Below are 18644 nucleotides of genomic sequence, written 5' to 3'. Positions count from 1 at the left end.
ATTTCTTTTTCTGGAGAAAATGTTTGGAGATCTGAACATAACGGTGGTTGATAAGTAGAAAAAAAGTATTATAGACAGAATATCATTCTGTGTGTGCCTAAGGAAAACAAATTCCAGTATATATGGTATTCATTTTTTCATTCATTCATCTTCCGAACCACTTTGTCCTCACTCGGGCCGCGGGGGGTGTTGGAGCCTATCCCAGCTGTCTTCGGGCAGTAGGCGGGGGACACCCTGCATCGGTTGCCAGCCAATCGCAGGGCACACAGAGATGACCAACCATCCACGCCCACACTCACACCTTGGGACAATTTAGAGTGTTCAATCAGCCTGCCATGCATGTCTTTGGAATGTGGGAGGAAACCGGAGTACCCGGGGAAAACCCACCCAAACTCCACACAGGGAAGCCGGAGCTGGAATTGAACCCGGTACCTCTGCACTGTGAAGTCGACGTGCTAACCACTGGACTACCGGGCCGCCTTTATATGGTATTCCTACGTTCAATAAAATCACACGCATGCTTTAGATTTCAATGAATGTAAGGCGAGCTAATTCAATTTCCTCAGAAAAGAAATTATTTTCATGTCAATGCTAATTGTTCATAGTCATCCAAGGACAACTTCAGCACTCCTTCAAAGCCAGCGTTTTCATTTCGAGCTGCAGTAAGTAAGTAAAGGTGGATTTCAAGATGAGACGATATGCACCCAAATACAATTGTTGTCATTTTCAGCCTTCCGGGAATGCACCGACTGTAGTGTGCACGGAGCGTCGTGTTGACGAGTGGATGGCAGTGAGCGGAGTTGCTCTGCGTTAATGCTTAGTTGGTGGCCGGCTTTGGGCAACGAGTGCCAGCATCAACCGCATTTAAAAATAGCTAGCTAGCAATGTTCGGTTGAAAAAAAAATGGTCCAGCTACAGTATTACTCATTCTGCACCCCCACAGATCACTTTGTTTTCTCTGCTTTGTGAGCAGGTGCACATGTACAAAACACGTAGAGTGTACATGATGAAAGCCTGTGCAGATACAGCACTTCCTTTGACACTTGGGCAAGCTTGCATGTAGTGCTTGCCAGTAGTAAACACACATCTATCTATATCAATCAAAGGCTCTGATTATTTATTCTGTTTTGGACACTCTGACACACCCATAGCCTTCAAACACTGATGTCTCTCAGTCTAATGCAAAAGCATATCCACCAGTGGGAGCATATCCATATCCTAGTGTGATTACAATTAAACAAGGAGAAAATCAATATTTCAATAGGCACTGTGTAAAGGACATCAATGAATAAAGGCCAAGGAAGTAGGGCTGGAGAGTAAGTGAGAGGGTGGTGGAAGAGGATGAGAGAGAAATGGAGGAAGAAGAAATTTGCTACGCTACAACAAATTTGCTGTGGTGCGCAGAGGCAATCGCTAACAGGGATCACATACATGCATGCACACTCCAAAATATAGTAAGACACATCATCCTCCATGAGCAAGACTAAGATCCTGGACGCAAGTACTTCACCCCTTCTCGCATCCACACACACTATCCATTTCCTCACACCAGCGCAGTACCCAGACATGTGTCGTTCTGCCTTGGATATGCGACTCTCACTCAGCACAAATGATATTTTTGAACATCATTTGTTAGAAGAGAATACACCTCCATTGAGGATGAGCACAATTAGAACTTCCAACTGATTAAAGGTGCCGAATGCCTTCTTACCTGTTATCTAGTTCTTCTTTGCCACATCATGTGAGTTTCTGTGACTTTAAAATGTTCATGAATATCCTCTCTGTGGGCAATCTAGTTCATTTCAACAAATTGTGCCAAATAACAACCATAATTGGTTTCAGACACCCATCCATCCAATTGGCATAACGCGGATCCGCACGAAAGTCGTGAGTGAGACGGTCGCCAGTTAGTTGCGGGGCACATAGACAAACCGCACTCACATCAATGGACAATTTCTAATCTTCAATTAAGCTACAATGCATGTTGTTGGAATTTGGAGAAAATCCCCACAAGCACAGAGACAACATGCAACGGGCCTGAGCTAAGGTTTTTAAACCAGAAACCTCTCCACTGTAAAGCAGACTTGCTAACCATACATAACCATAATCATGTTACTCAATCATATAATCAGTATTTATTTCAAGAGATAGATAGATAGATCGGTCGATCGATCAATCGATCGATAGATAGATAGGAACTCTCACTGACACATCTAAACATAACAAAGTTATAAGTTATTGCTCGCGCCCTTTTGTTTTCTGACATAATTTCTACGTACAAGCTCACACGAAAAAGCTTTGGAATGACAACTGATGCTACGTGCTCTACTCATACGACTCTGTCGTCACCGCGGTGGTGCGGGCTTGAATCAGGGATTCAAAGAGCGAAGGTGATTGGCTGGGCAGGGAAAAGAGCACTTAAATGGGTCAAAGTAGTCAAGTGTCTCGACTAAGGAGCAGTGCGTGTGCTGGTGCATATGTGTGACTTTGTCCTCTAGACGGAGAGGAGAGTACAAAGACTTTCTTTTTCCAAGAAGAGGAAAGCAATGAACCTTCATCAGAGAACCATTCCTTTCTTCTTCTGTTTTTTCTTCTTTAAGGGGCCTTATTTCTGTCCCCGTTTTGTTGCATTCATTGTGTTGTGCTCATGCAGTGTCACTCACTTCCCCGTCCTTTCTAATGTAGTGATGTAGACCATCTAGTGATACTGGGACTATGGTGGTCAACACTGACCCCAAACGGCTGCATTGAGAAATGCATTTACAGGCGTCCAAAAACACCGAGTAAACACATACGAGAGATGACGCAACATGCTTTCATAATGTAATTTGTGTGAAGCCACTGACCTGGACTGTTACTTTTTCCTTCAAATATCATCTGGCTTCCTCCACGTATGATGTTATAAGATAATTCAATATGTTTTATTGATTTACTGATATTTATTATCATTTGATAGAATGAATTACATTAATTGGAGAAAAATAAAACACAACAACAGTGAGACATGATGACCATGTTGGGAGTGGGTCAAAGCTACAGTGTTAAAAGGCAAAGGGCTGTATGAGGGGAAATAGGTACCGCAATGCAGGCCTTCACTCTGGCACTTCTAAATAAGGCATTGAGAGCGTGTGCGTGTTTGTGTGTGTGCGTGTGAATGTGTGTGTGCGTGTGTGTTCGTGTGTGTGTGTGCGCGCTCGTGCAAGCGTGCGCCTGGCCTCCAACGCAGTGGAGCTGAGACACCCTACCCCTGCAAGATGACAAGTGTTGGTGCTGTGTGGCTTTTCAGGATCTCTCGCTCTCTTTCTCGCTCGCTCTTTGGCTCCCTCAAAGATTAAGAAACCGCGCAGTCGAAAAAGGGATTGTGTATTTTTACTTTGAGTGCTTCATTCCCACTTGACCAATACATGCATCAGTGTTTTTCCTCTTGCTTGCGTGAGTGGGATGGTGTTGTGGATTTACTTGAAGTTGCCAGGGTGTTGGCTGAGGGCCAGTCCCAAGGTGTCCAGGGCATGGCGGTGGTGTTTCTGAGCACTGAGGAGAAGGCTCAGCAAATGGAGGGAGTGCAAGTCATCCCCTTGGAGAGATAAAGCCTCCTGCAATGGTTCCATGGCTGTGGATACCTGCCCAAGCATAGGCATCATTTTAGGTAACTTCAGCCGCATTTCCACAGTTCCAAAGAGTACAGTTTGGAATGTTGCATATGTGGATGAAGAAGAGGAACATCACAAAGTAAACAGGACAACACTGGAGGACCTCCATCATTTTGGCCTGTTTATTTGTTGGTATTTGGCGGTGTCTAACTCCACCCTTTAGGTTGCACAATATTTAGTACCCCCAACTGAGGGATGCCTAAAATTGCTACGGTAGGGCTAATATACAATTCTATCATTTTAGAACCCTTTAGATGATTTGACAATGGAAAGAGAGACAACGTGTAATGTGTTCCTGTATTTGTTTGCTTTCACCTGCCGTACAAGAGCCAATTGCAGAGCCAAGCACATGGCAATGTGAGCGTCCTGTGGGTCTAATGAATGAGCCCTGTGAAGACAGACAGATTGAGTCATGCCAGGTCAAACGGCGCCAAAAATGATTCAAATAAAAACTGCACAGTTGAGTTAAATGCATGTACCGCCCATAATATATTGCCTGAGATATTAGATCAGAATTATTGAACATATTTAACAGTCAGTATGTGTCACACTTCATGCCTCAAAATCATACATTTTACAAACATCTGACTACATAAAGTAGAACTTACTTCCTCAGAATTCGTACAGCTTTTTTGTTGTATTCGTCGCGATCTTCTTTCAACGAGGCTACAAAAAGGACAGAATCAGCACCTTGAAACAGGATCATCTCCATATCACGCAAGACGACAAAGTACTTCATTGACCTACCAAAAAATATTAAGGCTTATAGGATTCACTCAACATTGGTGTTTTGCCTTTTCTTTAGCTTTGTCTGCTCTTTTGAGACATTAGCCTCAAAAATTTGTGTTTGACGATGAAACGAAGCAGTAAGATTAACTTCATTGCATGTGCCAAGTCTCGAGATCGGAAATAAAATCACATATGATTTTTGTCCAAATTCTAGCACTTCTCACGTGGTCTGTGTCTGTGGCACGCTTTGGTCAAAATACCCCAAGGATTAAAAAAATAAAAATACAAAACACTTTTCCCCAATTTTTTACAGCTCAATTGAAAGCAGACGTTTTTGAAAATTGCGCGTCGCAGGTGAATGAGCAACTGCTCGGCCTACACTCAACTGGTGCTGAGAGTATGGATTGGGTTACTGTAACGACGAGGGGCGGAGCAAGAGGATAGGCCAGCTTGAAATCAAGCGCAAAACAAATTTAAGCCTGCATAAAGACAGGGATGGTTTACGATCGCGATTTGGTTCATGGAGGCAACACTTCACACACCACCCGACCGCTGAATTACACATGTTCAACTGTGATCGTGACCCTTTTAGTCACGATCCAGTGCCTTGCTCAAGGATATTCATTGGTGCTCAGAATTCAGCCTCAGCCCCCCCCCCCCCAACAACATTTCAGAATGAAGCCAATTTCTGTATCACCATCAGAAGCCTGCAGACTGTAGGAGAGCCCCAAAGCCAGGTAGGCCCTAGGAAGCGATTCCCCGGCTCCCTCTCCCATTGAGACCACGCTTTGGGACAGAGCCTCCGCTTCGGAGAACTGAAACACACGGAAAAAGGCACAAAGTGTCATAATTTAACTCGACTTTATTTCATGAGCGCATTAAGAACAACTGCAGCTGTAACGTGCTGTACATAACGCACAAAAGACAACCATTGAAATAATAACACAATTATAAATAACTACAAACCAGGTTGCAATGAAGTTGGGACCTTGTGTTAAATATTCAGTAAATAAAAACAGAATGCAATGATTTGCAAATCATGTTCAACCTATACCTAATTGAATACACTATAAAGACAACATATTTGATGTTCAAACGGATAAACTCTGACGTTTCTAGCAAAAACTTATCAAGTTAGAATTTTATGGCTGCAAAACATTCCAAAAAAGCCGGGTCATGTTTACCACTGTGTTAAGTCACCTTTTCTTTTAACAACAGTCAATAAATATTTGGGAACTTAGGTCATTAATTGTAGAAGCGTTATAGATGGAATTATTTCGCTTCAGCTGCTCAACAGTTCGGGGTCTTCGTTGTTGTACTTTACGCTTCATAATGCGCCAGACATTTGCCATGGGAGACAGGTCAGGACTGCAGGCAGGCCAGTCTACTACCTGCACTTTTACTCCAAAGTCCCACTGTTGTAACACAGGCAAAATGTGTTTTGGCATTGTCTTGCTGAAATAAAGAGGGGCGTCCATGAAAAAGAAGTGTTTGGATGGCATATGGTGCTGCAAAACCTCTATGTATCTTTCAGCATTTCATGGTGCCTTCACGGATATGCAAGTGACCCATGCCATTGGCACTAACACAGACTCATACCATCACAGATGCTGGCTTTTGAACTTTGTGTTGAAGAATTGAGTGTGTGTGTGTGTGTGTGTGTGTGTGTACTTATGTTTCTACCCAATAGTGTGTTTTGTTTGGAAGTGTTGGTGGATGACAGACAGGCGGTGTCTTCCATTGATGTCATAGTGAGTAAAACGGTCAAACTAAATTCCTTGATCACCTTGATCCAGATCTTCACCAAAGTGTTTTCTGCTTCCTCCCAGTCGCCTTTTATCGTGTAATATTCAACTCTACTTTACTAATAAATGCTTCACTTCATTTACCACACTTGATGGTGGGAGCACATGTGGAACACACAGATATAAGCGTCATAAACATTCTGGACAGAGATCAATTGAGTAATCTTGAGGTTGACAAATAAAAACCAATATAAAACTGCTTTTCAGGAATTTGGAAATGCAGTTTTGCTGTAGTGATGGCACAGGATGGGCACGGGTGTGTCAGATTTTAAGTGCTACGATCCGCGAAAGAAAAAGTTGCACATTTGTTTGCCCAGCTCATCTGATGGCCGATAATGCTGGCCCATTTATGTAATGCCCCACTGCGCTATGGCCACAGAGGCCCATTGTGATTAAGACCTTAAGCTCCTTAGTGTCTCCCGCCTAGCATGAGCTCTAGTCACCGACAGATGTGCTCTCCACACTCACCCCTATGAACTCCTCTTTTCTAATCTAGCCCTTTCTGTCTCTCTCTCTTTCTCTCTTTCTGCCTCACCCTTATAGGTCTCTCTTTCCCCTGCCAACATGCCACGATTGATTTTCTCACTCATGCCTATAGGTCATGAACAGCAGGACTATGCAAGCTGCACGAGATTCTGGCCATGCGCATCTGTGTGAGTCACCGATATGCCAATTGTGTAACATTTGCAACACAAGTGTTGGTGTGCGATGATTTCACATGCATAGGCATACAATGTACATCCTCCTCCATCATGTATAATAAACCGTACATGTATATTTTTAAATTGTGGGAGGAAGCCTGAGTAGTCCCTTAAGTAGCCTACCACAAGAACAGGCAAAGTGCACTCTGCTGCTGCCCTATGCAGCTTATTCCACTTGGAGTCACCACAGGTCCTCATGTTTTTGCTTAATATCGTACTTTAAGTTGATTTTGTTTACCTGCTTCACACCAATCAAGGGACAGGGCCTCCCATGTGGTGTATGTGTTCTGCAATTGGTCCAAAGACAAATCTCTTGAGACCAAATTACTGCCGCAAAGCATTGACTAATATAAAATGAATGCCATCTATTTTTTTTAAGCGACTTGTTAAGGAGTAGCCAATGTGTCGGTATAAACAGTGACTGAAGAGTGATGGGAATTAACTTTTAAAAGTTCCAATAAAACCAAAGACAAGACAAGAGTGAATCATGCCCCAAGCCCGCTATCCATAGCACAAACATTTGTGTGAATTATAACCTAGTTTTATATGAGTCGGTTTTGCGTGTTGTTTTTACCCAGTGCAGCTGACCAATGCAGACTTTAGCGGCCAACAGGGGCAGCAACGGGTCCTCCGGTCTCATCCTGGCACATTCTTTGAACACAGACACAGCACCAACTGCCTGTAACATACACGCATAAATATAAGAGAGAAATTGTCATTTGTATTCATTTAGCAGTCACCAGTAAGTAGATGCAGAAGACACGTACCACATGAGTGAATCAAACCCATATAAGTCCATCAACCCATTTTCAACACCCATACCTGTCAACTTTTCGGAGCGCCAACCTGTATAAACTACAGAAAAAATCCTTATAACATACCAAAGCATTTTATATGCCAAAATAATGGCAGAAAAAACCCCCACGAAATTTTCAATGATATTTATTGTAGATCTCAATAATACAATGTCTGGTTAATGTCTAATCATCATTCTACTGAGTGGAATTACTGTGTTCAGAGTTGTATTCCTGCGTTACTTTTTTCATCAACTCCAAATGCTGACCCATCGGCTCGAAGTTACAGCATCCATTCATATTTACTTTGGAAATGAAAGCATTCGAGTAGACTAGCACCATTCTGGGCAAATGCAAACGGAACTACCTGTTAGGGGAAGAAAAAAAAACGGATATTTTCAGAAACCGTATGATTTGTGCGATACGGCCATATACGTAAGATTCACCACAAAATCCATATGAACTATGGCTAAACCGTATGAGTTGACAGGTATGAACACCGCTTATCCTGTCGAGGCAAACCATCTCTCTTGCAGCATAAATATGAAACAACGCGTCTTTCCGCAATTTGGGTGCCGATATGGCTGTATTTTCTTTATTTTATTGATACTGAAAAAAAAAGTGCAACACTGAAGCCGCAAAACTTGAAGTGCGAAGGGGCAAAGGATCACTGTCGATTGAAGTTGAATTTTTGGCAACCCCAACAGTCCACGGTACCCTCAGCATCTGCCTACAATATCTCACCTCATGGGCGAGCCGACGCTGGCCTGGCGCACGCATGCAAAGACGCAGATGCACACTGCCGCTGAGCTCTAAATAGACGTGCAACTTACAACACTGAGGCGGCCCTTTCTCCTTCTTGGGAGCAGCCTATTTGTAGAACTCTCCATTGATCCGCAGTGTCACTTCATACTGGGAACCAGATTGATTTTTCACACACAAACATGTCTATACACAGCAGGACTTTGATAGAAACACAGAAGCCGCAGACAAGTCCTTTGCTGTCTTACTCAGATGAATACCTTTATTAATTCTTGATATAATATTTGAATTACATTCTGCCCTGTTAACAGACCCAAATTATTATTCTAGGATTGTTTGATGAAGGGTGCAGGGCAAGCCAGTAAATCTTTGCACTGTACATTCAAGCATGATCTTGTGTTCGTACTGGTTTAACCCCCTGACAGTACAAGTAGAATAAACCTTTGATCTGTGACCACCATTTGTTGCTTATTTGGCGGGACGGATGTCTGTAGCAAAATGGGTGAGTGTGGCATTTAAAGGTGAAACAAACTCACCTTCCCGGACGCCATGAGCGACAGGCCCAGCTGGTGCCAAAGGTGGAACTCGTTGAAAGAAAACTTCATTGCTCGTTCCAGACACTGCAAGGTGAATGCAGACGATTGACAAGAGTTGAATTTTCAAAAAGGTAACATATACACAATATATAAATTGTATACTAGAGGTTTTTTTTTAGCAGGCATACAGAAATCGATATATAATGCAGTTTGTGTCATGGACATTATAAACACATTAACTCATTTATATCTTATTTACTTTGTCTCTTATTAATTTAGACTCTATAAAATACTTAGGTGCTTTCTTACATTTTCCACCTTGCTCACTATAGGAAAAAAGGCTTTGTTCAGTCAGGGTTAGTCTTGAGCTGTGTAGACACCAAATGTCTTACTATACGTCTATTTTTCTGTCAGTGATTAACATAGTCTTTTCAAAGCATGGGCAGACGCAAGTGGATGACTACCAACGTGCAGGATCAATTCTCGTAGACGCGTGAAAACCATGAGTCGCAGTAAACTGCAATAACATTAGAATAAGAGCCGTTCTAAAAGAATGCGTAGGATTGAAAACTTATTTTGGAGCCCAGAATTTGGAGCGCACGAAAAGGATTTGGACCAACATTACAAGAAGCAGTGATTTGCTATGGAGCTAACAACGGCTAGCAAGAGGAAAAGCTTTCATCCTTCATCATAAAGACTGATAAAATTACAGCTGCACGAGAACCTATAGAGGAAACTACGTTGGATTAGAAACTACAAATGAAAATCGATTGATAGTTCTCAAAATACGGTGGCTGGTTTCTCACCACTGTGCAATGGCAGATTATAGTGAGGAGTTAGATAACAAGCCACGAATACCAAACTCCAGTACAAATTAAGAGAAAAGTGGAGAACTGTTGCTTTTGACACTCAGGAGAATGTCAGAGAGGTGGATTGATAAAACAATTGTCACCACAAGAACTGCTACACAATTGAACAACCAAGCTAGCGGCGTAAACACAAACAAACAAATATGAAGCTTGCTTCCAGGTGTTTGAAGGCATTGGGGGAAGAGGAGGTTGTTGGCAAGATGTATGTTGGACCATACATGTACGAGTGAGATGCTCGGGATGTAGAAAATGTTGTGCCACAAACGGCCGAACACGAAGTGCAGATGAGACCCATCGAGATTCGAAGAAAGGTAAACTATATAGGCTGCGGTTATTAGCCTAGCATTATTGTTTGCAATGTGATGCTGTGCCGTGCTGTAAACTTGTCATTGCTGCGTAGTTCTCTTACATGCTGCAATCCCTTTAAGATCAGAGTGATAAGGGCATTCATTAAAAGGTTTGCTCCAGACGAGGCAATCCGTATTACATCTCTCACTCATCTGCAAGACTGTGTGTGTGTGTGTGTGTGTGTCTGCAGACCTCAGACAACATGTTATACTGCCTCCTTCTCGCCATGCCAATAGCGAGCAGGTCGTAGACAGAAATCGAATTTTTCAGGGTGGCCTGGAGAGCCTCGGCCTGATCTGGCAGACGACTGATGACCGCATCACCACTAGCCTGGATGAAAATGATATTTGAAGTGAAGAGAAGACAATGAGGGGTCTCAATGTATTATTATTACAAACACGTGTGTATGTGTGTATGTGTGTGTGTGTGTGTGTGTGTGTGTGTGTGCGTGTGTGTCTCACCATGGACTCTGTTATGAGAAGCAGCAACACAGCCTCTTCAACCACGTCCTGGGGACAGAAGCAACTGCAGTGACAAAGGAAACAAAGATTATTGAAAGTCTTTCTTGTCGACATAAACGCAAAGCCACACATATCATTTACTTCAAGCCTTTTGAGTTTCCGGAGTGTCTGGTTTCGGACTCACATGGTGTGTAATCCTACACGGCCCACCTTTGGAGTCTCATTAACTACACACGTTCTCAGATACATCTCATACGTAGTGCTTCATACTTCCATTCTCAACATGTAAATCTGTTTAATGAACACTTTCTGTACTATTCTATTCGGGACCATATTTTTAGAAGACGTCATTGGGCTTGAAAAGAAGGTACGCCATATGACAATACAGGAGCCGCAAACAATACTATAGCATAGCTGCTCCTCAGAATGAATTGTGTCACGTCTCTATCTCTAATCTCAGACATGGATCAAGATCTTTTGAAGGTGTCTGAGGATTATTCATGTGGCAGTAACTATTGGCTGCAGGGTCTGCACAACGAGCAAGCAGGAGGGGGAACAGAGAAGAGTCTAATTGGTGAGACAGTTGTGTGTCCAAATGGAGAAAACGAGACATGTTAGGTAGAGAGGAGCTTTCATGCAGAGCACTAAACATTTTACTATTTTGAATGAGGAATTCACCTTATGAGAGACCACTTTGAGCAAGTTCACAGGGCTTCCGTGAGGGGTCAACAATTTATCAAGCATAACCTTCAATAACAAAAGACATTCTTTTTGTGTTTTTTTTTTTAAAACAGTAATTTTGAAAATGTACCTCGGACTGGTGTGTTAACCATTATTGAAACGTAAACCGTGATTTTGGCAATTACCAATGCTCTAAATGTAGGACAGCTACAGCATAAACCTTAACTACCTCAAAAAAAATCTCTGAAAGAGGTCATTAAAACAACAGAGCTAGTGGTAGTATTTGCACACTATCAAACTATTAACGTTTCCTGACATCAGTATGATGGATTGCTAATGAATGAATCAGCACATGGTGGCAGTGAAAAGCAAGACGGAGGCTTGAAACCTGTCAATCATGTAACGTTGTGGTGGTTTGACGGTGGGGTAGAGTGCGTCTTTGGAGGTGGCTGCTCCCTCTCTACGGAGCCAGGCCGAGGGTGGTGGTCCTAAAGGGGGCCAGTAACTGTCTTCGCTCACTGAGCTCAGCAGCACCTCTGCGAGCTTCCTTGCTGCGGCCTGCAAAAGTATGAACGTTGTGTTCGTGGTTGAACTTAGTATTTTGAAGTAGTCACTCGGTGACGGTTTGTTGTCAAGTGTCAATACAGTACTATGTTGACACATGCTGTCACCTAAAAGCTCTTGACTAGTTCATAAAATAGGCCAACATTAGAATCCATACGTAACGTCTTTTGTATTGTGTAAGAGAGGCAGCTGACCTTCCTGAAACCCTGAGACCCTCGTGACTCCACCACTCTCATCACACGACGTAGTTGGTGAGCACCTTGCGCTAAATGACTAAAAAAAAACACAGTGTTTTTCAATGTTTTTGAAACTGGAGATAAATCAAATAACACATCAAGGAGGAGCAGATGAGAAGAGCTGCACAAAATTATTCATAGCATTTCTCAATACAGGCAAGTCATACATTCGTAGTTAATTGGAAAGCTTTTAATGATGCTAGATACAGTAACTTCAGAATGGTGCAAACGATCTCAATTGTTGGATAAGGATCTTAATGTTCTCAGGATTTTCATACTGTAATCATGCAGAAAAATTAAACAGAAAAAATAATAAGACAATATGAAAGAAAACGTTTTACACTCCTCGCCCATGACTTTCTTTTGTCATTTCCATACAGTTTGAACGTGACAGCAATCATTTTCTGAGTCTAAGAGCAATACTGACACCTACTGGTGAAATCTTGGAACGCATCTTGATTTTAACAAAAGCCACTTGCTAAAATCCCAAATTTCTCAACAGTGTGCTGTGTGCATGCGTGTTTCTCACCCTCTCTGCAGCAAACACAGGTATGCACTCTGGAGTGCTGCCTGTAGGAAGAAGCCCAAGTCCAAGTCCACAGGTGGAGAAAGCAGATGGACTTTGGCAGTCTTTGGGTGGGGTGTTGAAATGGTCTGAAAGTAAATGTTGACTTCAAACATAATCTCAGTGTGTTGGACCTTTGGAGAGCCATACAACTCACATGCCAACGGCCATTGATCAACAAACTTAATCCTATCTTCATTAATGTGTGCCATTTTGTTAACATTCCCAAAATAACGTCCCCTTTCATTTGCAGCAGTCAAAACTGTTTAATCATGTCCCATTTACACTACAATGGTGCCTTGAGATAGCTTAATGCTAACATAATGGAAAATGTAATTGAGATGCTAACACTAGCATTGACAGTCACATTTTTAGAACCCTTTAAGCAACAGATATTTGAACCTAAACTGTGGGTCAACACATGTAAATAGATAATGTAAGAGTATTCACACGCATATATTCTTTATCCTCTACTAAAATACTGCAATGTCTTACCGAGTCACTTAGAGTAGCAGCGGTAGAAGAAAAACACTCTTCTTTATTTGTGTTCCAGTTCTAACCTCAAAGCGTTCAAGGCGAATGTACACAACAAAAATGGCTGATTCCAATAAATTGTTTGTTGCTCTAGTTCAAAACACCACATTGGAGCTCCAGCAAACCTTCATATGATTTCCTTAATATTTATGAATAAAGGAATATCTTCACAGCATTTCTTTCATCTCACCAAAAAACTTCATGCATGGCGATAACGGCATATTTACTCAGTCAGTACAAATCACGCTGTGTTTTGTGAGGTTGTTTCGAATTACGAAATAAAAGAAATAATAAATAAATAAATACCAATTTATTTTTCTAATCTTGTAAATCGTGTTTTGCCATTCATGGTCTGTGTCTCCATGGGGTCGCCATTGTCACGTGAGAACACATCGGTTAGTGAACTCGGGTCCCTTTTTTTCCCCCGACTTTGAAACTAGGACTTCCCAGTTCAAAGAATTCTATGATTCTTTGTTTGCCGAGTTGGAAGTCAGAAAAGTCCAACATCCCACCTTCCTTGAGTGCAGCTCAAGTGTCTTCATTTGGTTAACATGAAAAAAAAAATCTATTCAGGAACGTGCTTATACTTTTGTGCACGAATATTTCTATAGTTAAATAGTGATGATGTCAACAAAGTATGGCCCACGTGTCACATCAGGCCCGCTTCATCCATGATACAGCCTACCGAGCATTTACATTACGTAGAGTCCTGTAATATTTGTTACAGTAATTTAGCCATTCTTTGCTGAAATTGCTTCTGTAAAATGTATGTATTCATATTTCATTGTCTTTATTTATTAACAGTAGTTAATTGATTTATTGTAAATAATAAAAAAATATATTAGTAAAGTCAAAAAAATAATACAAATACGTGAAACACCTCTTTATTTTATTAAAAATGGTCACTTAAAAATAATACAATAAAAATTTGAATTCAAAAATTAGAATGACTTTTTATGCTTTTTTAATTAATTTTGCATTTACATGTTTCAGGGTAAATTTCAAACTGTTTTATTTTTTATTTGAAATAACCTGATCCACCTGTCTGTTTTAAATGCGCTGCTTCAGCACAAACGTTTGCCCAGCCCCGCTACACATTGTGTGCACAAAATTGTGTCATTGACTGGGCCCGTTCCAACACAAAAGATCGTAACGGACAAAAATCTCCTCGGGCGCACCTTATCAAGCTCCTGCAGATATGAAAGAGCCGCATCGCAGGCCTTGAGGTAACAGGAAAGACTCTCCTCCTCCCTCTCGAGCAGACGGATACGAGACACTGAAGACAGAGCCTGGTGGTCTAGAGACAGACCTGGAATATATACAGATACCACGGTTTGGAATTTAATAAGCAAAGCAAAGGAAAACACAAACATTGTCACTTGTTTATCATTCCTTCAGGGAGCTTCAGCAGCTATGGGGCTTCAGGTCTGGAGCTGTCGTTTTGGGTAGCTGGATTGGGATCATTTCCCACTCACTGCCCTAGTCACAGTATTTCCATGATTGACTTGCGACTAGGCTACGGTTGGTGGTTGAGTCAGTTTATATTGCAGGGTTTTCAGGTCCACGGGACCCAGTGCTTATAAAAATGTGGAAACAGTAGTGCATTTTGGGAAAATTTTCTCATACTCAATTTTAACACTACCTTATTTTCAGGACGCAAATAAAGCTTTGCCAGTATGGTTCTTCATCTGCTCAGAGGACAGAGACTTGATGATGATGTCGAGAAAGACATTTCAGAATGTGAACATTCTGAGTCCGCAGTAAAGAAGAGGATGGATGAGCTTGAGCACTAGCTGGTTCGAAAAACAAAATGAACCACAGGATCAGACCAACAAGGCCCAGCCCCAAGGCCAGAACAAAAGTGTCAGAGGCTAGCAAACAACAACAAAAAAAATTGATGCATACCTGTCAACTTTTCGGAGCGCCAACCTGTATAAACTACCAAAAAAATCCTTATAAAGAGCAAAAAATCCTTATAACATACCAAAGCATTTTATATGTCAAAATAACGGCAGAAAAAACCCAACGAATTTTTCAATTATATTATATATTGTAGATCTCCATAATACAATGTCTGGTTAATGTCTAATCATCATTCTAGTTAGTGGCATTACTGTGTTCAGAGTTGTATTCCTGCGTTACTTTTTTCACCAACTCCAAATGCTGACCCATCGGCTCGAAGTTACAGCATCCATTCATATTTACTTTGGAAATGAACTAGCACCATTCTGGGGGAGGGGGGACGGACGGAAATTTTCAGAATCCGTATGATTTGTGCGATACGGCCATATACGTAAGATTCACCACAAAATCCGAATGAACTATGGCCAAACCGTATGAGTTGACAGGTATGTTGATGTCAAAAACTCGTAAAACACAATTGTCTTCTTGTCAAAGAAATGAGCTTCCCAGTTTGACTGCCAGTGTGATAACTTGAGGTGTATCCAGGGCACACATGGATGACAGTTACTCATGTGCAGAACATCAAGTCTTATTATGACCTTTGCATTCCAGATACCACCCAGAAAAATGACTCTGGATTCTAGAAATTTAGAAGCAGATGTGTTTTGTGGAAAGAGGAAGGAGGGATGGACCAGACCCATCTTTTCCAAAATCATGTTCTTGCGCTGTCGGTTCTAGTAATAGTAGCAAAGTACTTTTTATTTTTCTACTTTGCTACTGTATTAGATGTATGAAATTCTTCTGTGTTTTGCCTGTTGTGTGTATCTGTTGTATAGGTGTATGTAAATGTTGTTTTTGGAAATAAAACGTTATTTTGAAACTATATGACACACTTTCTGCCCCCTTGTGTATGAAACGCGCTTTGCCAGTCCAGATCATAAACGATTTCAAAACAGATCAGCGGGCCAGAGAAAATAGCAGCCCCTTGCACCCCCATACAACACCTTGGCCCGCGGTGAACTTTCCCAGTGCGCTGGATTAGCCTGCCCAGCAGACCATTTTAAAAATCCATCGTGGTCCTTGAAGAGAAAAGTTTGCCCACAGCTGATATTAGGCAATCATTAATTTCTCCTCACTCACTGACTCGCTTTGAAACAGGCTCTGACTGTTTAGCGGCAAACCGTAAATCGTCTCACCCCTAGTCAGAGCAACCTTCCCTATAGTGAGCCAGAGGCCTGATATGGGTAGCATCTTCTTCAGGCAAGACGCCAGGCCTAATCAAATAAGCAAAGTGCTCCAAATAGACATCATAGCCAAACTACACTTGATTCCCACAACAGCATGCAGGACAAGCAAGATCTCCAAAAAGGGAGGCAACCCCCAAAGGAATAGGTCGACTTTCTCATGAAGTCTTTGACTACATCTGTGTTAGTCCACCTTAAAATAATTTACAAGACTTTCCAAGAAAGCAAACCAGTGACTCTGGCATCATTATATTACAAATAGCAGAAAGTCACATTCACTCATCAGGAAATATTGGGTGTAATGACATGATGATGATGATCACAAGATTAGCCAGTATGACGCACATCATACTCTGTGGATCTGACCCTTGACCTTGACCATGGATTGTATCTGTTAGTGACCGCAAAGCATGTAAGGATCTGAAATGTTAACTTGAAAATAAATGTAGCTTGGGTCCAGACGATCCATATGTGCAGTACTGTATTTTCCTTTATTCACCAAATGTAAAAATACCATAACTTGAAAAAGGGAAGGGGGGGGGGGGGGAAGGACCAGGAAAAAAAAAAACTAATGTCAAGAGTCAGCATTGAACAGATTGGTTTGACTTTAGACATTTGGAAGTTCCGCCCAAGACAAAAGTATTGGGCCTTTTTTTTTTTTAAATTCAAAACCATTCATAGCCACACTGCACCTGATCTTACTCAGGTTATTTAAATAAAAACTCCGTGTCTACGATGCAGAGCTGAAAGGACGTACAGGCATGGAGAATATTCCATTTTTATTTTTTGGGGACTTGAAGCTCTTTCTTCAGATTCGATTCTCCCTTTCGATCTGGACAGATATTTGTTAGTATAAGATCCCAAAATATACAAATGAATATTAGGGCCACCTTACAAACAAACAAACAAACAAACAAATAAAACATCATGAGAGTGTCCCATTTTCACAATAAAAAGTTGTATACAGTATGTTCAAGTTCAAAGTTGGAATATTTAAAAAGGCTTTATGGTGTGTATGTTTTCGTGATTTAAGATGTAATATTATTTCTAGATGTAATATTATGAGAATGAAATGAAACACTCAGTATTTTCGCAAATTAACTTTGGATGATCATCAGTATCAGTAATTTGAAGCGATTATGTACCGGTAAATATTGTTAGTGCAGATGAAGAACCATACAGATTTGGGTCTGACTGCAGACAACCTTTTTTTCAACGTGGCCCATAATCTCCTTCGTAAAGATGTGAAATGTATCAATGCTGTTTGAAATGTGTACGTTTGGGAAGCTTTGTATACAAGGAGTACCTTTAATGACAAAGGCCTCAGCCAGTAGGCGGAGGTGGTAGGTGGGTTGATCGTCCTGCGTTAGCTCTTCCAGTCCCACCCTTGCACACATTCCCTGGGCATCGCGATGGGAACCCTGCACATAATGCACTTTGGCCATCAGCAGTAGAGCCTCATTCAGATATCGGGGCTGGAGGAGAAGGCGGAAAAACGAGATTTGTCTTCATTTTTTTTTTCCCACATTGTTCAAATTGGAAAGTGTTAATAATGTAATATTCAAAGAGGAATGAAAAGCTCTTGAAAGGAAACCATTTTGACTTACACTGAGACGGCCTCGGCTTAGGATGATGTTGAGGTAGCTTTTAGCCCGGCATAATTTTGGTTGCATTTTGTCCATCAAAGGTGTGGAACTCCTTAGCAGGTCCATATTTTCCTGCAGGGACTCTTCCAGCAGTGCTTCTGCCAACAGCAGTGTCCCATAATCATCTGAAGGCGGGATATAAAAAAGTCACGGTGAACAGTTTCCAGAAAGTCCACGCTCAAGGTAAACGGGTTATATGTCTTTCTTTCATATCACACACAGTGTAATAAATGTTGTAAAATCTCAGGAGTGGACACAGTCCTGCAGTAGACACAGTTTTGGAATGGTTTTAAAACCACTGCTTCTATCTTCCGTGATGCTTTGAAATGTAACCTCTAAATCAGGATACTGCATACAGTTTACACATACTCTAGGCTGGGCGGTTTTCAAGACGCACACTCCTGTTCAGTGTTTTGTATGTGTTCAAATGCCAGTTCAGTCAGCAGTGTTTATGTCTTGACACTTTATTGACACTTGAACCCACCACCACCACCACCACCTTTATGCCAAAGCTGCCCTAAATTTGTTGAGCAACATTTTTTATATGTTTCTGTCATGATTAGTAAACCAATGTGTAACAATAATTCTTGATGCCCACTGAGATTTAAATGAATGTC

The 18644-nt window shown here is 41.5% G+C and overlaps 1 protein-coding gene across 1 annotated transcript in view; it reads right to left on the bottom strand.

Moving 5' to 3' along the window:
* Positions 1 to 18644, bottom strand: part of ttc7a (tetratricopeptide repeat domain 7A) — a 39542-nt gene that overhangs the window by 18045 nt on the left and 2853 nt on the right. The window contains exons 3-16 of the mRNA XM_086122029.1: positions 17989 to 18152; positions 17688 to 17856; positions 14414 to 14544; positions 12666 to 12790; positions 12095 to 12173; positions 11725 to 11894; positions 10656 to 10719; positions 10387 to 10524; positions 8978 to 9061; positions 7460 to 7564; positions 5077 to 5194; positions 4259 to 4316; positions 3966 to 4038; positions 3460 to 3620 (exon numbers count right to left, since the gene is read on the bottom strand). Of these exons, the coding sequence (XP_085978155.1) occupies positions 3460 to 3620; positions 3966 to 4038; positions 4259 to 4316; positions 5077 to 5194; positions 7460 to 7564; positions 8978 to 9061; positions 10387 to 10524; positions 10656 to 10719; positions 11725 to 11894; positions 12095 to 12173; positions 12666 to 12790; positions 14414 to 14544; positions 17688 to 17856; positions 17989 to 18152 (1639 nt within the window). The remainder of the gene's footprint in view (positions 1 to 3459; positions 3621 to 3965; positions 4039 to 4258; positions 4317 to 5076; positions 5195 to 7459; positions 7565 to 8977; positions 9062 to 10386; positions 10525 to 10655; positions 10720 to 11724; positions 11895 to 12094; positions 12174 to 12665; positions 12791 to 14413; positions 14545 to 17687; positions 17857 to 17988; positions 18153 to 18644) is intronic.

This window comes from Hippocampus guttulatus, chromosome 10 (genome assembly GCF_054856545.1).
Source record: "Hippocampus guttulatus isolate MCC_2025c chromosome 10, RoL_Hgut_1.0, whole genome shotgun sequence".
NCBI classification, from domain to species: domain Eukaryota; kingdom Metazoa; phylum Chordata; class Actinopteri; order Syngnathiformes; family Syngnathidae; genus Hippocampus; species Hippocampus guttulatus.
Note: the sequence above shows the minus strand (reverse complement) of the source record. Positions and strands in the feature narration are given on the sequence as shown.